We start from the raw sequence: 18,995 nt of genomic DNA, 5'->3' as shown, positions 1-18,995 counted from the left end.
ACAATATCAAGTGCTTGCAAACATTTATACCTTTTTTTTTGTTTGTTTGTTTGAAAAAATACACAGCTGTGATTGGCATATTTTCTGTTTTCTATTTAGCTGTCAAACATTAAAATTACTTTAATAAAATAGTGTAAAGGAGGACCACATTAACAATAAGCTAAGTGTGCAATGAACGGTGGTCTTATGAAGGAAAAATATAACAAAATTGTAAAAGGGCTGGTGTGTTTTGTTTTTTTTTGGTCTAGGTCGTAAAGAAGGCAGGCGCAGTAAACTCATCCAATGCCATGAGCAGCATGTCACCTCTGAGCCAGAATATCTCTGCTCTGCTGGAGCTTCCCCTCGAGGACCAGGGCATCCCCCACATCATCGCCGAGACCTCTGGTAACGTTTACAGCGCAAGCTCGCCTGGATTAATATGACACACTCACCACACATTTAACGTCCTCATACCTCTAGACAAATCCAGATATGCCCATATGCATTCATAAGCATCTAAACTACCAGTGTCTTGTACCGTTTTTAGCTAGATTTTAAGTCTTTGTGGTCTTCCCTGCGCAGTGAGTGTGGGCGTTGGGGAGCCCGACTTTGTGTTGGGCCAACTGTACCAGCTCTCCACCAGCCTGGCTCCAGAGATGGCCAAGTCCTGGGCAGCCTTGGCCAGCTGGGCTTACCGCTGGGGCAGGAAGGTGGTGGATAACGCCAGGTTAGTGGAATAAACTATGTGTAGTTACCAGCTTGGAGCCTCACCTGTATGATCAAATACAATAAACTCTGCCATTGTGTAATTGATAATGTTCTGTTGTTTTTTTTCTCTCCAGCCAAGGGGAGGGATTGCCTCTTCTTCCTGGGGAGAAGAAGGAGATCGAGGAGATGCTGCCGGCAACCACCAGCGAAGAAGACAAGGACACCATCTTCAGCATTCTCGGCCAGGCAATGTGTCGGCCCACTGGCATACAGGTAGAGTCTGCCTTCGCCTTTTTTATTTTAGTATTGATATTAAAAACCTCAAACACACCTCCAATGGATATGGTCCTTGACTCTCCTAAAAGTCTTGACAGTGAAAAGCATAAATAGGCACCAGATCGTTCTGATCCTTCTGTTCCGTTGTGTGTCAGGACGAGGACATTGCCCTACAGCAGGAAGAAGACGAGGACGATATGGTAGACGTAATCTGGCGGCAGCTCACTGGCTCATGCCCCTGGCTGGGGGAGGCGGGCCGGCCTGTCACAGATGGCCTGATCCAGGTTTGGAGACGGGTGGTGAACCGCATCTTCGGCCTCTACCGGGTCTCCTGCCAGGCCTATTTTACCTTCCTCAAGCTCAACGCTGGACAGGTGAGACTCGGGAGAGAGCACCCGCGGGATTTGTTAGGAGCTGTGAATCGGTGTGTTGCTGTTGGAAGACGATGGCTTGAAGCGAGGGCCGGCTTCTGTTCAGTCCTTCACCGTGTCGTCGTGTCTGTCTTGTATTGTAGGTCCCTATAGATGAGGATGACCCTAAACTCCTGCTGTCCTATCAAAACAACAAACAGAGCAATGACGACGTGATCGTCATGGCGACCCTGCGTCTTCTCCGTCTGCTAGTGAAGCACGCCGGAGAACTGAGGGAAGGGCTTGAGCTGGGCTTAGCCTCCACCCCGACAGCACCCTGGAGGGGTATGTCGTTCTTCAAAATCAGCACCCACATATGAATTCTTTACATGCAAACGGGGAAAGGTCGTAGTTCAACCCAGCGTTTGTTGTTGCCTTTTTATAATCTGCTAACGCATGTCCTCCTCAGGCATCATTCCCCAGCTCTTCTCCCGTCTCAACCATCCAGAGGCATACATCCGGCAGAGCATATGCAGCCTGCTATGTCGAGTGGCCCAGGACTCCCCACATCTCATCCTCTACCCCGCCATCGTGGGCTCACTCTCCCTGGGAGGGGAGGCTCAGAATGCTGGTATTCTTTAATTCTGTTGAATGGCTTTGCGCAGCTTCCCAAATCAGTCTTTAACATGTCTCAGTCCTTTTCGATTAGAAGTGATTCATTCTCGTTGTCTTAACTGCAACTAGTTACTCCAAAAAACGGCTACTGTTGGTTAATACAGTGGCACTGGTGACCACCACTAGTCAAAACTGGCTACAAAATATTCTATTCAATTTAGTGGCCTTAATGACAATAAAAATGATAGACACCAGTAAAATTGTAACTCCTCTCGACCCGTTGATTGATGATGAAATATGTTGACAGGGAGTAAACTGCCGTCAGCTCTGCCCACCTTCTTGGGCAGCATGCAGGGAGAGGACTTGGGCGGGGAGGAGGAGGAGCAGCCGGAGAGTGGCGAGCAAAGGTCTCCAGAGGAGCTGGCAACCTTCTGCTCCAGTCAAGACCAAGCCATGATGCAGGACTGTTACAGCAAAATCGTGGAGAAGCTGTCCCTTGCAAACCCGACCATGGTGCTCCAGGTAGGAGGCTATTAGCACTGTTTCACGGACAAGTTGTACCACTAGTCTCATGCTGGATAACATTCCCCCTCTTACAGACATTGGCAGGCACCCTGTCGTGCAATGACGTGCAATATCAGGCGGAACATTGTGCTCATGTTACGAATAAAGGGCCCAAATTATAAGACTCAATATATCTAAAAAAATCACCCATAAACTTACCCAAAGGAATGGAAGATCAAGGTCTTCAACCTAAGAATGTGTATTTACAAGCTGGCCACATAAAGGTACAAGTTGTCCTGCCCTAAAATGCTAGAACAGCGAGAGAGCTGCCAATCAAGCACACTTTGTATATGCACGCACAGTCCTGAGAAGAGGCCTGATCAGGATAAATAAGGCCCTGTTTTACACCTGGCATCAACATGCGTCTTCGGGTGATCCGATCACAAGAGATCACTGTGTTTCCGCGTACACGCCATCCACGAGAATCCACTTTGATATGGTCTTCTTCTCGTCGTTCCACACTTGATTTGATCTCAGTCCGTCCTCCAATACGCCTTGGATGCATTCACACCTGTACTTAAAGCTGTCCACTTGGGATCGGACAACCCAGGACATACGTTCGTGCCATGTGTAAACGGAGCCTCTGTTGACATATTTCTAGCCTTTTAATCAGGTTCATGCTGTCGCCTTGAGAAGCTGCTAACCAGTCCTGTGTGCTGACCAGGTCCAGCAGCTGGTGGGTGAGCTGCGCAGAGTGACCTTGCTGTGGGATGAGCTGTGGCTGGGCGTGTTACAACAGCAACACATGCACGTCCTGCGTAGGATCCAACAGCTGGAGGATGAGGTCAAGAGGGTGCAGAACAACAACACGCTGCGCAGGTGAGAATTCTTCACTAACAGCTGCGTGTAACCTATGAGTCTATGTTCTGGTTAATAAATGAAAAGGAAGGGGTGAAATCATTAATAGTTTCTATTGTCAGCCTCTATGCGCCCTTCGGTTTTGTCTCCATTTTGACTCTTTGTGTGTTTGCACTCTTAAACCAATGATGTGAAACCGCAAAGCAACCCTGTAAGTAGTTCTCAGTCATTAGGGGTCAATCACTCATGGTATTGGAGCCCCATTATTATTATAATTATGATTATTATTATTATGATTTTAGTGGTTGTGCGGACTTGGCTGTCAACAGTGCAAATGAGAAATTTCAAGAGAAGGTATCACAGAAGAGAGTCTGCTATAATACAAGTAAACGCGTTTTGGTTCATAACTCAATAACCCTACATCACAAAGTCAAATAGATTTTGTGATGATTTCCTTGTAAATATGCAAAAGACTCTTTTTGTGGTGACTTAAAGTGACAAAATTGGTGGTTCTCTGGATCTTCCCTGTCAATGTTAATCAAGCACATTTTCGATACTTTGCTTACTAGCAACGTGGTACAGTGTCATATTTAGAAAAACATATCTCACTAAAAAGAAGCTCCAAATTGCACGAGATTTAATAACAGTATGGGCTGCTGATTTATCATGCAAAAAGGGGAGGGAAAAAAATCCAACGATAGGAAGCACTGTAACACGTTTTGTGTTTTTTATTTAACGATAAAGAATTTAAAGTACTTGCTCCAAATGACACCAAAATTGCTCGCGCAGGATGTATTTAAGTATCAGTCAGAAACGATCAAATTGAAATACTATTCATTTGTGGTCTCATGCCGCCCTCTGGTCTTGAAGGCTACGGACGTCCTCATGCACCACTGCTTTAAGAAGGTGTCTTCCAGAAACTGGCACTAGCGTTGGGGCATAACAGCTAGCAGTGGCATAATGGTAGCTTCTGCGTTCTTACCATATTTTATAATGCTGAAAATTCGTTAAATTAAGTAAAAAATAAAAAAAAGTTCCACAACTTTTGATGTCTTTTTACATACTTCTCATTTCTAGCTCTATGCTGCTACTTTCTATTCTTGAATGGGAGCACCTGTAATGTGTCTAATCCCCCCCCCCCAGGATCAATAAAGTATTTCTGATTCTGAACTTCAAGATATTTTTAACTATAAATAGTAGTATTTGTCAAATATTAGTGTTTATATATTTGCATTATGTTTTACTTCATTACTATGTCAATGTGTATATATTCATATTTTGAATTTTATCCGCAATGATGGATAAGAGTCCGGGTCTGAATTGCGTCAGGTTGCTTGGACCCCGTTATACTTCCTCGCAAGTCTAATTACACACTTTTTTTTTTTTTTTTTTTTCTTTTTGTGTGTTGCAGGGATGAAAAGATTGCCATCATGCGTGAGAAGCACTCTGCTCTGATGCGTCCCGTGGTTTTCGCCCTGGATCACGTCTGCAGCATCACAGCAGCTCCAGCAGAGACGCCACACGAGACTTGGTTCCAGCAGACCTATGGCGACGCCATCATCACTGCCCTGGAGCGACTGAGAAACCCCGCCAACCCCGCCAACCCCGCCAGTAGCTGGCTCTCCTTCAAACAGGTGTGTGTGTGTGTGTGTGTGTGTTAAATGCATATACAGGGGCATACAAACACACAAAGGATTTCAGACGGATCCATTTGCATGGATGTAGGCTTATTAATAGTGATGTGCATGTATACTTTCTATACATCGTCTTTATACTTCAAACGTTTTGCAAGCTTGACCCAAGTGGTGTGTGTGTGTGTGTGTGTGTGTGTGTGTGTCGGTCAGATAATGATGAGCCTGCAGCAACGCGCTCAGAAGCGAGCCAGCTACCTGCTTCATCTGGATGAGATCAGTCCTCGCCTGGTGACGATGACCACAACGGAGATGGCCCTGCCAGGCGAGGTGTCGGCATCAGACGCCGTCACCATACAGAGCGTGGGCAACACCATCACCATCCTGCCCACCAAGACCAAGCCGAAGAAGCTCTTCTTCCTGGGCTCGGATGGACGCAACTACCCGTACCTTTTTAAAGGTAGGGGACGAGCCCACAGCCGCGAACGTGGGCGAAGAAATGAGTAGATTCCGTTTTTCTTAAACTTTGCGCCTCCTCCTGCGTGTTGCACACGGCGCAAGTTCTAAATTAGAAATGACTGAAGCTAAATTACTGTCTTTGTTGTTTCACACCGTGCCAGATTTAACAGTTGATCTGAGTCAGTCGTAATGACGTCATGATTTTAAAATCTTGCCTCTCTCAGGTCTGGAGGATTTGCACTTGGACGAGCGCATCATGCAGTTCTTGTCGATCGTCAACACCATGTTCACCAAGATCAATCAGCAGGAGCAGCCCCACTTCCACGCCCGCCACTACTCCGTCACCCCCCTCGGAACCCGATCGGGTCTCATCCAGTGGGTGGATGGAGCCACGCCACTCTTTGGCCTCTACAAGCGCTGGCAACAGAGGGAGGCTGTGCTGCAGGCTCAGAAGGTGACGTTGGCCTCTATACTATAAGTATACCAACACATACTGGATCAGGTGAACAGCCAGGCCATTGCAATTTAAATGCTTTTCATCAGAGCTAAACATTTTGTCTTTGTTTTTGTTCTGACCAGGCCCAAGACTCATTCCAGCAACAGCCAGTGCCTCAAGTACCCCGCCCCAGTGAGCTCTACTACAGCCGCATTGGGCCAGCTCTGAAGGCAGTGGGGCTCAGTCTAGATGTGACACGGCGAGACTGGCCTCTCAGCGTCATGAAGGAGGTGCTGAAAGAGCTAATGGAGGCGACGCCTTCCAACCTGCTGGCCAAGGAGCTGTGGTGTTCCTGCACCACACCCAGTGAGTGGTGGAGGGTCACTCAGGTAAACGTGGCTGTCTGCACCGCCGATCCAAATCCAGGGCCTCGCACAAAGTTACGTTTGGTTGATCTCCCTTTTCTTCTTTCACGCTGTAGTCCTACGCCAGATCCACCGCCGTCATGTCGATGGTTGGATACATCATCGGCCTCGGCGACCGCCACCTCGACAATGTGTTGATCGACATGACCACCGGAGAGGTGGTGCACATTGACTACAATGTGTGCTTTGAAAAAGGTCCGTTTTCAACTGGTCCGCTTGACTGTGTGATGAGCCCGCAGCATTCTCACTATTTGTTCTTCTGTTGTTGTTGTCTTTTATTGGTGTGAATGCTGGAAGCTGGTCAAGTCACAGCTCATGTTGTTTTTTTGGAAATTCTCTTTTTATTTGATTAGAAAGTCATACATGTACAACACATCTTACATGATACACATTGTACACTAAGTTATTCAATTTTTGAAACCAAGGTAAATCAAAACAAACAAACCAAAATAAAACGAAAGTAGACAAACTGAAAAGCCAAAGTGTGTGTGTGTGTGTGTGTGTGTGTGTGTGTGTGTGTGTGTGTGTGTGTGTGTGTGTGTGTGTGGCAGAGAACCAGGGGAGTTACAAATCGATCAAATCAAAATCAGAAGTCTGGTCTGTATGGGTCGACAAATTCAGTCCATCCTTTCCAACATTTATCAAATGTGTCTGTCTCGAGTCAAATGTTAATTTTTCCATTACAAAAATGTCACGCATTACATTGAACCAGCCTGCTAGTGTGGGGGTGGCCCTATTCAAAGTGTTACATTTCAGCCTCCAGGTTTTTTTTTTTTTTTAGCAGTGTAGTGCTGTACATTTGAGCTTTCCGATTCATTTGAGATTTGTTTCTTGTAGTGATATTAACGTGTCTAACTTCAATTGCTGATTTACAATGATTTGTGCGCATGTCATAAAAATAGCTTTCAGCAAACTGTTATCCATAAGACCGTATGCTTAACATATCTGTTGAGTCGTGTGGGTTTACCGGGTTACTGTGTGTGTGTGTGTGTGTCACCAGGGAAGAGCCTGCGGGTGCCAGAGAAGGTCCCATTCAGGATGACCCACAACATTGAGACTGCTCTGGGAGTCACTGGGGTGGAGGGCATCTTCAGGCTGTCATGTGAACAGGTTACTGTCCTCTATCACACACTACCGGGCCTCCATCTCACTCTACCAGACCCCATGACATTCAACTGTGTATACAATTCAGGACTTCATTGTAAAACCATATGTATACCTGTCCAATGCCTAACCTTAACCTTGAGGCGAATAGTGCGCAGGACTTATGTTTGCTGTGTCTCATGGATAGTTGCCACTCTGCTGAATAAGCGCTGACGTCAGATGTGTCGTTCCAGGTGGTTCAGATGATGCGTCGGGGCAGAGAGACCCTGCTGACCCTGCTCGAGGCCTTCGTCTATGATCCCCTGGTGGACTGGACCGCTGGGGGGGAGGTGGGCTTCGCGGGCGCAGTGTACGGAGGAGGCGGCCAACAGGCCGACAGCAAGCAGAGCAAGAGAGAGATGGAGAGAGACATCACGCGCTCGCTCTTCTCCTCCAGGGTGGCCGAGATCAAGGTGACGGGAGCTGACCGCTGACTGTTTTACTTCATTGATCCTAATTCAGTCTTAATTAATCTCCCTTTGCCTAAATGATGATTCAGTTCAGGAAGTGACAATCAATGCTTCCAACTTCCAGCTACTTTAACAACAGGGAACCCAAGATTTATTCAAGGGGACTTATTACGCTTGTCTTTATTTTCTGTAATATATACATGTTACAGTGTGGGATGTTCATATTAAACGTTGCTAAAGTTTATCGATGAGGATTTTTTTTTTGACCTGTGAATCATGCAAAGCTGCTCTAGTGTAGTCCCAGAATAAAAATACAGAGCTGGAAATGAGCATAATAGTAGTGCACACAAATGATCCAGAAGCAAAGCATTCGAGGGCTTGGGAGTGCGGTTGGTGGACTGTGCGTGCTGTGTGTGTGCGCAGGTGAACTGGTTTAAGAATCGCGACGAGATGCTGTCGGTACTGCCGCAAGTGGAGGAGGCCGTGGAGGAGTACTTCGTTCTGCAGGAGCTGCTCTGCCAGGGGGAGAAACTGCAGGCCAAACTTCAGGAGGAGATGGCCTTCCTTGAGGGGGCAGAGAACCATCCGGACCATCTCATAGTCACCCTGGAGCAAAGGTCTGAGACGTGAACACTCAGAACTCATATCTTTACTTCTTTTTTTTTGTGTATTGTAACATTTAAATTTTCTTGGGATCTGTATGCTGTATGCAACAATCTGTAGCTGCGCCACATTCTGAAAGCTTGACTCATCCAGCCCTCCTCGTCACAGGTACTCTGAACACACCCAGCTGCAGTCGCGGCAGCGGACTGTGCAGGAGGCCATTCAGAGCAAACTGGCTGACCTGGACCAGTGGATCTCCCAGTACCAGGCAGCATTCTCCAACCTAGAGGCCACCCAGTTGGCCAGCCTGCTGCAGGACATCAGCAGCCCCATAGATCTTGGTTAGTCCCACTGGAAATGATGCAAGCAGGGATGAATGGATGAACTGGTTAACAAAAGGCTATTTTTTTTTTAACAGTTAATTTTTGTAGCATTTCATGGGTTTTATGTAAAAGAAAAATGATGTATTTAATTAGCTAGTTACAATTGGATCTTTGTTTAGGATTAATCATACATTTTAATTGAAAAGAAGATAGATGATATTTGACAAAGATATTCATTCAAGAATCTTTGACTTTGAGTCCTGCTTTCTGCCGGAAAACATTGAAGCACATTCCCTGAAAGATCAACCTGTCAACATTGCAGGCCTAATTTAATGTCTACAAATGAGTGTTAAAATGCATGCATGCATGCATGGGGCATTTTATTTTGGTTTCCTTGAGCTGTGTTATATCTTGTTCCTGGCTGTCCAATTCTTCCAGGCCCTCCTAGCTATGTGCCAGCCACAGCCTTTCTGCAGAACGCAGGCCAGGCCCACCTGATCAGCCAGTGCGAGAGTCTGGAGGCAGATGTGAGCTCCCTGCTGCAGCAGCGCCGCGTGGCCCTTCGCGGCTGCCTGGAGCAGCTTCACAGCTATGCCACAGTGGCTCTGCTGTACCCACGGACTACCCTGCTTCTCCATCGCACCCATCAGTGGAAGGCCTGGTTCGAGGAACTGCTGAGAGACATGACGGTGGAGCACTGCCAGCACATCTACAGACAGTAAGGAACTACCCGATCCGCACTGTGCATGTGCAACGCTCAACGCGGATGAGAAGAAAGCGACATGGCTCACTCGTTAGCTACTTCCATCATCAGCTTCGGGGGGGATAAAAAAAATGTGTTTAATTCAGAATATTATTGAAGTTTTAACATCTCGATCAAGGCTTGAGGCAAGAGTCGCATAGTATGCTTTAAAAACCACCAACAATGTTGTCAAAGCAGTGGCCTAATAACAATAAACGTGTCTTTCCAGAAACAGTGTAACTTGTCATACCCACATTTGAGCTTCCCCCCCCTCCCCTCCCTTTACAGATATGAGGTGCTGTTTGCCCCCCAGCCCCCTGCAGGCTCCTGCCAATTCCTGTCCAGCGTGGAGCTGACCCTGCAGCACCAAGTGGCAGACACCAACGAGCGCGTGATGCACCAAGCAGAGCGACTGAAGGCTGAGGGCACGACGGCAGCCGCCTGCGAGGAGCAGCTGCAGGAGATCGAGCACTGCATCACGGTCTTTCTTCGGGAGAATGGAGAGCCGGGCTCCCTCAGCCTGGCTGGAATCATCACCTCCGCCCTCTGCGCACTCTGCAGGTTTAACGCGTATATCTTTCACTCCGTGCCTCACTGTGCTGTTTGTCCACTGAGAAAAGAGTATGATATCCCTGAGTGGCTACATTACGACCGCTGCATTTCTGAAACCTTCAAGTGCCACAGCAAACTGGTCCTTCTGGAAAGTGGAAAAAAGCTGTGTTTTTTTTTTCGCCAGGCGGAACCTGGTGATGGAGGGGGCGGCGGCCAGTGCTGGAGAGCAGCTGGTCGACCTGACATCTCGGGATGGGGCGTGGTTCCTGGAGGAGCTCTGCAGTATGATAGGAAATGTCAGTGCCCTGGCGACGCTGCTCCAGCGCTGCCCACTCCTGCCCCATGACTTGGAGCTGCCTGCACCCTCAGCCACCACCCAGGCCGTGTACCTGGCCAACGCTGTGTACACCTGCTTGCAGGTAGGTGCGCCCCTAAAACACCACGAAATCAACCGGTTACAAAAGCAGCCTATTCTCTGGATTTAAATGACAAGCGTCTTACAATTCTATGTAATGTTTTTCATTTTATGGGTATTTAAATGTAGCTGACACTGTCTCCTTATTCAATGTAGGAACTGAACACCAACTTCCGTCAGATCATCTTTCCAGAGGCTCTGCGCTGTATGGTAAAAGGAGAGGCCACTCTGGAGTCCATGCTAGCTGATCTGGAGCAGCTGGTGGAGCAGTGCTCCGACGGTCTCGGCCTGCAGGGTTTGGCCGACAGCCTTAAGGCCACCACAGGCCTGGACCACGATGGGCACAACCACTGCCTCCACATGACCAGGTAAGTCGCTCCATGGTGATGTATTTAATTCGACTCATCGTGAATTTGATCGGACACGGCATCGGCTTAACTGAAACCTGCAAATGCCTCAAATCCAAAACATAACACATAACACATTTGTTTTTTGTGCCTCAGGATGCTGCGGGCCCAGTACTCCGAGCTGATCCAGCCTCGCAGCATGGACGGACCGGGCCAGGACACACCAAAGATGTCTGCGGGTCAAATGTTGTTGGTGGCCTTTGATGGCATGTTCACCCAGCTGGAGACGGCCTTTGGGCAGCTCACAGAGAAGGTATCCCCCCAAGTTGTCCTTCAGATGTATTAAATGCAATCATAGGCTTTAAGTGACACACCGTATGTTCTTCCCTCTGTCAGGTTTGGATTTTTGGTGCCTTTTTTTTTTTACATTGAGGTTTTCTGTCTTCTTGCATCCAATTTAGACTTTTATGTTAGCCCTCATCCCATGTAAAAGCCACAAGCTAGAGGTCTGCATGACTCTTAAATGAGATTTTCACGGACTGCTGGGGCGGGGTGGGTACCTGTCTTAATCAGGCCCGTACAAGACAGTAGTAGCACAATAGCAGCACAAACAACAACAGAACATGAGGATTCACACGTCGTAGGCTGAATAGAACATTTAGTAGTCATAGCAGCCTGGATCTCCTCATATAGGTGTCCCCCTCTGCCTCTGGGTCATTAGCGTGATGAGGGGTGCTGTAGTTGCCTCCCAGGAGCAACATTGTGGCTATTTTTTTTAACTGATAGTATTAATTGGTTGAAATTCTCACTGTCGGTTAAACGATTAATTATTAACATCCCCAGTTAGCAGTATAAAAATGTCAGCGCTGTCTCTCACCCCTATTTTCCTCTGCTCCTCGTTGTCCTCAGCTCAGTTCTTTGGAGGTGCCGACTGCCTGGAGGAAGGTGGACGTTCTGAGGGACGCTCGGGCCATGCGGCTCCACTTTTTCGACAGCCTTAATCAGCGGCAGCTGATGGAAGAGGCGTTCTTCCTCAAGAGACTGCAAACCATCATGGATTTCTTCAGGCTGTGTGCCTCCTTTGCTCATACTCTGTCTGGTAAGAGCAAAATTACAACCGCCCGTCCGCCGTGATTGGCTGATCGCTCAACTCCTGTTAAATTAGACTTGCTCAATTACGCCTGCGCTTCTTGGTTTTTAAGAATTGAAATTTCAGTTATATTCATGGTCCATAAGCGTCAGTGTTGGAAGTTCGTCGGTCAGCTTTTCTTGTGTGCTCAGGTACATGTCCCCCAGCTGACGACCTGTTACCTACAAATGGACCGGTTGGTTTGGGGAAGCCGCTCTACCAGCGGCCCAGTGCAGCAGGGTCGGGCGTGACGGTGGTCAGCGAGGAACAGATGACCCGTCCCATCAAGGCCTTCACCGCTGAGTTTGTTCGACAGATGCTCATGGGTCTGCCCAGCCAAGCCCTCGGCCTGGCCCTCTGCAGCACCCTGTCTGCCCTCGGCCTTGACGTCGTCACTCAGGTGGAGGTGAAAGACTTTGGTGCAGAGAGCAAGGTATGACAATTGTTCGTGTTTGTAATAAATGACAGCGCTTTAATTTTACATCATCTTGTGCCATTTACATTTTTGCCTTATTTTGACCTAAACCACTGTCTGTCCTGCCTCTGAAGGTGTCCCTGGATGAGCTTTGCAAGAAGGCCGTGGAGCAGAGCCTGGCGTCAGGCCGGGTCTCCCAGCTGCTGCTCAACAGAGCCACGGTGCTGGCCTCCTCCTACGACACGGCCTGGAAAAAAGTGGACCTGCTGAGGAGGCTGGATGCCAACCTGGAGGCCACCAAGGCCAGCCTGCAGAGGAGCCAGCTGCACATTGCCATGTTTCAGGTACAGACGGAAGTGTCGGTGGACGTGTTCATAACCTCTTCAAAGCAATCGCATGTTTAACTTTACCAACATTGAAAATATTGCTTGCTTGTAGTATGTAGAGTTGGTAATTGACTGGATTTACGCTTCAAAGACCATAAAAGTGGTGTTCATTAGTGAAGATTATCTCGCTGAACAAAACGTGCAAGTATCATAAACTTTTGTTTTGCCACAGAGCTTATTTTCTGCAATAATCAAAAATCCCATTGGCTTTTGTGGAGGGAACCAGGGCGATGCTAACTTCTGGGTTGGCCTACAAAAATACGTAGCCCCTGCAGCACTCTATTGAGATCAGGGTACGGACTGGAGAAAGACTGTCGTCTGGTTCTTCCAGGTGTGACACTGTGTGTTTTTGTCTCCTTCCACTTCCAGTGGCAGCATGAGGATGTTCTGGGCCCCAACAATCAGCCTCTGAGTGTTAGCATTCCTCCTCGCTCCATCATCCTCGGCAACATGAAGAAGAAGCTGTACAAGCTGAGTCAGGACGAGGGAGCCATAGTCGCCATTCAGGTCAGTGTCGCGCCATCCACAGTAACTAATCCATCAGAGTGTACGCTATACTGGAGAACAATATAAGTTAGCGCTGCAGCTAAAATTCTACATAGACCATTTAAAGCTCCACTGTACACTTTTGGCAAAAGTTCAGTTTACATTGAGTTCGTTTTTAAGACAATTTTAAATGAGTTTTAACTTTTATTTGTTTGAACCATTTATTTATTATGGGGGATTTATTATTATCAACAATTTATTAATTCACCCCGACAGCTAAGGCCAAGTTGTTAGTCTTGATGCATACTTGGTCATACTTGGCCAGCATCGTAGCCAACATACCACTCTTTGAAAGTGTCCTCATTGATGACCTCAAAAAATAAAGTCCTAAATGTTTTTAACTATTTGGATTTTTCACATTTTATTTATTCAGTCAACTTTTCAGTTATATTTTATGTTCATTTTATTTCACGACATGAAGGTCTACATGCTATTTGAAGCCACACCAAAATTTTGATGTGTCGTTTGACTGCTCGGATTCCTCAGGAGAAGCTGGCGTCGCTGGAGGCCAGCATTGAGCAGCGTCTGAAGTGGGCTGGTGGAGCCAACCCGGCCCTGGCCCCCGTCCTGCAGGACTTCGAGATGACCATCAGGGAGAGACGCGCCATGGTGGCCAGAGAGAATCAGCGCACCAGCCAGGTAACGCTGCTGCCTTGATCATGATCGGGGGGCCCCCCTTTTGTAAAACTGAAACTGATTGGACTCTGTCTCACTTAATAGATGACCAGTGTTAAAGAAAATGCCACATTTCCTCGCTGTCTTTTTCCAGGTCACCTTCTTGTGCTCTACCATCCTGAACTTTGAAGGCCTTCGGACCCGATCCCCCGAGGCCCTCAACATGGATGCAGCGCTGTTTGAGCTGCTGAAGCGCTGTCAGCAAACCTGTTCCTATGCTGCCCAGTACAGCAGCACGGTGTCTCCACTGGAGCTCCAACTACTGCACAGACTGGTGGGTTTGACCTCTACACTCCTGTCAAAAATACGAGGCGTTGGGCGGCATTCGGAACAAGTCCGGCGTTGCGGTGAAAAGGCCGGTCCTCCCGTTCATTTTGAATGAGGGTGGGTGCATTTAGGCTGCGGCGGTGGTAACCACGGGGGTGTCCGAAAGGTTGAGACGGGAGAAACGCAACCCGACGTCATGCTGCGGTGGCCAATCACATAGGCCACAGATCAGACCGGAGAACCTTGTTTACCTTTTACCGGCATACTAGCAGCATAGCTAGCAAATGCTAGCAACATGAATGACCAAAACAGTGGGTGTAACGTTACGCTTCACGTGTAGTCTTTGGCCTTGTGCACCAGTTTAAACCACACGGCCATAGTAGGCCTTGTGTCCTGGTTATTCGTCGAAAGTAAATGTGTGTTTATAATGTGTCGATGCGGACAGACGATCACTCGTACGAGCCGGCATAGTAGCAGCCTGGGTCAGGGGGTTAAAGCTCTTCTTCTCTGGTGTTGTTTCGAGGCTGCTTTTAAGCGCGTTACCGCCACCTTCTTGATTGGGTGGTTCAAGTTCACAACGTGACGTCACACGAATGGGCCACGTAGCTTCACTCCCACACCGCTGCGCTAGTTGCCGCTACCGCCGGATTCGGTCTGAATGCAGCCTTACTTTTCAACTCCCTTTTTGTAACACATCTACATCACATCACATAAGATGATTGATTCTATTATTCATAAATGTCAGCACTCCATGCTCTGCTACCTACTGTAACTCCACTCCTTTTATTTTTTTTTTTTAATGCTCTTTTGTTGATCACTACAGAGCCCACTGCTGGACCTGCCCATAGGCAGTCCTGATTGGCTGAGCTGTGCCCAGAGGCAGCTGGAGGAGGAGCTGAGCGGCGAGCGGAGGACGCAAGAGGAGCGGGAACAGCAGCTGGAGTCCTGTGGAGAGACACTGCAGCTCCTGGTCGACTCCATCAAGACCATTCTGTCCAACCACAACCGCCAACTGGCCGACGTCAAGCACCTGCTGAGAGCCATGGCTAAGGTACACTCACACATGCACATGATTTATTTTTTTTGTCTTGTCTGTTGTTAGAAAAAGTGCATGTGTCCTTTTTAAATTAAGTCTTCAACACAATAAAGTGTGCAAAAAGTGATGGGGTGTGAATACTTTGAGTCAGTCTCAGATAGCTGTATGTTACAGTACAGTTCCTACTTCTTTTACGCAGTTAAGTTCAATGAGTCTGAATCCTCCTGTGTTAATTCCGTCATACAGGATGAGGAGGCAGCGTTGGCGGACGGCGAAGAGGTGGCGTACGAGGGCAGCGTGCGCCACTTCCTGTTGGAGTACAAAGCGTGGCAGGACAACATCCAGCTGGTCTTATTCACGGTGGTCCAGGCCAGCGGGCAGCCTCGCAACCAGGAGCAGCTCGAAATGCTGGAGGAGATTCCTGCTACCCTGAGGGAGCTGCACTCCCAGAGCCAGAGGTGCTCGCACTCGCACACCCATGCGCATTCTCTCGAACGCAGTTCATTTCCCTGTACAAATCCGGTATTGACTTTCTGTGTTTGCATCACTACAGTGTGTATAACGGCCTGGTGGGCTTTGCCTCCCCGCTGGTGACGGACAGAGACGGTGAATGTGCCAGTCCTGTTTCTGCAGCACAGACGAGCTTTGCAGCAGGTACGGATTCACAGGGATGTACGCGATTTCCCTTAACCTTTTTTGTAGTCTTTACAGGTGCCTATTGACCCTTTTCAGTGCAGACGTCATGATGACTTCACAGAGTTAGCTGGAGGCAAAACAAAGGCAAAGCATTGGAGACAAACACGAATCAGTAGCAGGCTGCATAACCTCCCAGAAAATATAATTTTGCTGTGCTGTTGGGTGCCAGAATCGAAGGAGTAATGGCTCCAAATTAAGATTTTATCACATACTAGTTCAAGCCAGTCAAAAAAAAATCAAAAATCAAAGACAACTACGGTTAAACGCGGTAAGACGAAAGGGTTGGACTGAGGCGATCTACCTAAGCTCCGCCCACAGAAACAAGTCATAATACTTCCAACAGAAAAAGGGGGTCTATAAAGACACTACAGCTTCCTTCTCGGGCTCAGAACAGCAGCTTTCAAGGGATTCCACTGGTGAGCAGTTTTCATAGCAGGAAAAAGTGTCAAAGTATCAAAAACTGGAGAACTGTTTCATACAGTAGGAGCGGCTTGAGAGTTCTCTATTCACAGAGTAAACACTAGGTCAAGGAACTCCCACAGTGAGAAACAGGATTGCGCAAAAAGGGACACTCGGTTCCTATGTTAGTTCCCGTAGGCGCCATAGTTCTGGAACTATTTGGTTCGAAAAAAGGGGGCTTTACTGATTGAATTCAAGCTGACCGCAAGTGTACAGGGCATACATCAAATATAGATGGATGAGATGCATTTCATCTGTCGAATACTAATCAAGCTGTGTTTGTGAACCGTTTTCTCTCAAGCTGTCAGGTGCAGTGGGGTGAAGACCCAGCCAGACTCCATGTCCCAGAATGCACGCAAGGCTCTGCCACGTAACCTGGGAACCCCCACTGATACCCCACCCAGCACCCTGCTGATGAACAGCAAAGGCCTCAACCCCAGCCCCAAGAGGGCCATACGAGACCCCAAAACAGGACGAGGTACTGCTCTTCACTCTCTCTTCACGCAAATGGCCGCTCGCTCGTTTGTGGTTGGTAACCCGGCCATTCACCTCTCTTGCCAAATACATGCAATACATCTAAAGTAACACTACAAACCGATACCCTTTTTACATGTGTGTCAACCTCAGGATCTGCGGCTCTTAAAAAGACTAAAATCCAATAATCCGAATGTGTTGCAAGCGCACATACTGTGGTCTGCGTGATGTCATGTACATGTCATTAGTTCCAATTATTCTCAAACAGATCCACAATTTATCAGTAGGGTACCTGTGCCTTTGCCTGTAATTTGGGTGGGACATATTTGAACCCGGATTATCATGCGAGCAGCACGGCAGAACGTGCAATGTTGTCTGCGGTGGAAATCCTCACTGCTCCTGCTCTGAACCCGCTGCTTTGCCGTGTTGCAGCTGTCCAGGAGAGGAACTCGTACGCGGTCAGCGTGTGGAAGAGAGTGAAAGCCAAGCTGGAGGGCAGAGACATCGATCCCAACAGGAGGATGAGCATCACGGAGCAGGTAACCATCCCGTCGGTCTAATGGAGCAACACACATTTACATTTTTCCTACACTGAAAACATGCACTCAACATGTTAATGCTTACTGCATGTTACATATGTTTACTTTTTTTTTTTTTTTTAAATCTTTGAAATGTATCTCTTCATATATTTTTTTTTTTTATCTTAAGTCCTTATTTTTACTGGAAGGGGTAGAACCCCTATTGAGTTCACACCCTATTTTTTTTAACAATGGAAGTCAATGGAAAGACTCTTCAAATCCACAACCTTCACTTCTCATTCACAATTTTCACATCAATTAGTAGACCAACTTGTTCTGGTTCAGATCGTGTGACTATTTAAGCCATAGGACATACCGGTTTTTGGGTTTTTTCTTTTGTATCATCTGCCTCAAAGCACCAAGAAAGCCCTTTCAATTGTCTCATTCACTCTCATGATATTTTGGCTCCGTAACCTTTGAGAAAAACACAAATGTGGGACTTTTTTTAAAATTGTGATATCTCAGTCATTTCTTAATTTATCCACACCATACCTTCCGGCACGCTCAGTGTCCATCGCTATAAAAGAACCTGAGTCTCATCGTAGTTTGGGCTACAAGACGAGGAGTCGTGGCACGTCACCCGCCACAACGGATCACAATGGATCAAAAGCGCAGCAGTGAGATTTCAAACAAACTGAATTATTTGAAGTGCCGATTTAAAAAAAAAAAATAAATAAATAAAAAAAAAAGGAAAATATTTCAATATCGGGTATCTGCGGATACTGCGTCCGATCCAAAGGACCCCATTTATATTTTGTCTCTAAATGCATCTTGGGCAAATTGGATAGCTTGCCACTCTCAACAAAAAGCGTCAGTAAGTAGTCTGTGGAGATAGCCACTTCATATTTTCTTAATACATCCATGGTCTGCCTCCTCAGTGCTTGATAACAGCAGCTCAAGTTCCACTAATTACCACTGGAATCAGCTGCTGTTCTCTGTAAAGCAACAAGGGAAAATGACTGCAGCAATTTCTACCCATACCATACCAAGTCGCATCCAGCTGCTGTAGCGTTTGTCATGATCAGTTCAACCACTAAATGATCTGTGTGGGTAGTGGGATGAGTTAGAGCCTGGGAAGATGAGTTCATAAATGCAATTCATTCACGTGTTTGCATTGTGATTAGTTGCGAGGTAACGGTAGCTAAACAGTTATTGTCGTAACAAAGTGCGGAGGTTATTCTGCTTGGGATGACCGAAGTCAGCGTCGCCCTGGTTCCCTCCACAAAAAGCCAACGGGATTGTTCCACGGGATTTTGGATTATTGCAGAAAATGAGCTCTGTGGCAAAACAAAAGTTTATGATACTCACACGTTTTGTTCAGCGAGATAATCTTCACGAATGAACACCACTTTTATGGTTTTTGAAGCGTAAATGGAATTGAAGGAAGTAAAAAGCTAACGTTAGGCTATAAAGGAACTACACCACGGTCGCTTTACTTCAGCGTCACCACCGCTGAGCTTCACTTTTAAAGAGACTATAGATAGATATAGATATGTAGACAGATAGATACAGAGTATAAACACAACTAGTGAGTAGAACACTTTCCGTGTTCGGCGTG

General features: G+C 47.2%; 1 protein-coding gene across 2 annotated transcripts in view; it reads left to right on the top strand.

Moving 5' to 3' along the window:
- The window catches only part of smg1 (SMG1 nonsense mediated mRNA decay associated PI3K related kinase), a 42,962-nt gene that overhangs the window by 22,067 nt on the left and 1,900 nt on the right, over positions 1-18,995 (top strand). The window contains exons 31-63 of one of the 2 annotated variants that reach the window (XM_070922487.1): positions 249-384; positions 562-706; positions 822-960; positions 1,119-1,337; positions 1,478-1,658; positions 1,783-1,944; positions 2,236-2,450; positions 3,157-3,311; positions 4,702-4,924; positions 5,135-5,381; positions 5,605-5,834; positions 5,960-6,205; positions 6,298-6,436; positions 7,242-7,351; positions 7,579-7,797; positions 8,218-8,411; positions 8,566-8,738; positions 9,159-9,438; positions 9,751-10,023; positions 10,199-10,433; positions 10,586-10,797; positions 10,933-11,089; positions 11,686-11,875; positions 12,058-12,338; positions 12,455-12,664; positions 13,076-13,213; positions 13,739-13,891; positions 14,022-14,201; positions 15,018-15,245; positions 15,477-15,688; positions 15,784-15,884; positions 16,687-16,863; positions 17,292-17,398. In XM_070922487.1, the coding sequence (XP_070778588.1) occupies positions 249-384; positions 562-706; positions 822-960; positions 1,119-1,337; positions 1,478-1,658; positions 1,783-1,944; positions 2,236-2,450; positions 3,157-3,311; positions 4,702-4,924; positions 5,135-5,381; positions 5,605-5,834; positions 5,960-6,205; positions 6,298-6,436; positions 7,242-7,351; positions 7,579-7,797; positions 8,218-8,411; positions 8,566-8,738; positions 9,159-9,438; positions 9,751-10,023; positions 10,199-10,433; positions 10,586-10,797; positions 10,933-11,089; positions 11,686-11,875; positions 12,058-12,338; positions 12,455-12,664; positions 13,076-13,213; positions 13,739-13,891; positions 14,022-14,201; positions 15,018-15,245; positions 15,477-15,688; positions 15,784-15,884; positions 16,687-16,863; positions 17,292-17,398 (6,267 nt within the window). The remainder of the gene's footprint in view (positions 1-248; positions 385-561; positions 707-821; positions 961-1,118; positions 1,338-1,477; positions 1,659-1,782; positions 1,945-2,235; positions 2,451-3,156; positions 3,312-4,701; positions 4,925-5,134; positions 5,382-5,604; positions 5,835-5,959; positions 6,206-6,297; positions 6,437-7,241; positions 7,352-7,578; positions 7,798-8,217; positions 8,412-8,565; positions 8,739-9,158; positions 9,439-9,750; positions 10,024-10,198; positions 10,434-10,585; positions 10,798-10,932; positions 11,090-11,685; positions 11,876-12,057; positions 12,339-12,454; positions 12,665-13,075; positions 13,214-13,738; positions 13,892-14,021; positions 14,202-15,017; positions 15,246-15,476; positions 15,689-15,783; positions 15,885-16,686; positions 16,864-17,291; positions 17,399-18,995) is intronic. The other variant, XM_070922488.1, reaches the window with a different exon arrangement.

Source organism: Enoplosus armatus, chromosome 17, assembly GCF_043641665.1.
Source record: "Enoplosus armatus isolate fEnoArm2 chromosome 17, fEnoArm2.hap1, whole genome shotgun sequence".
Classification (NCBI taxonomy): domain Eukaryota; kingdom Metazoa; phylum Chordata; class Actinopteri; order Centrarchiformes; family Enoplosidae; genus Enoplosus; species Enoplosus armatus.
Note: the sequence above shows the minus strand (reverse complement) of the source record. Positions and strands in the feature narration are given on the sequence as shown.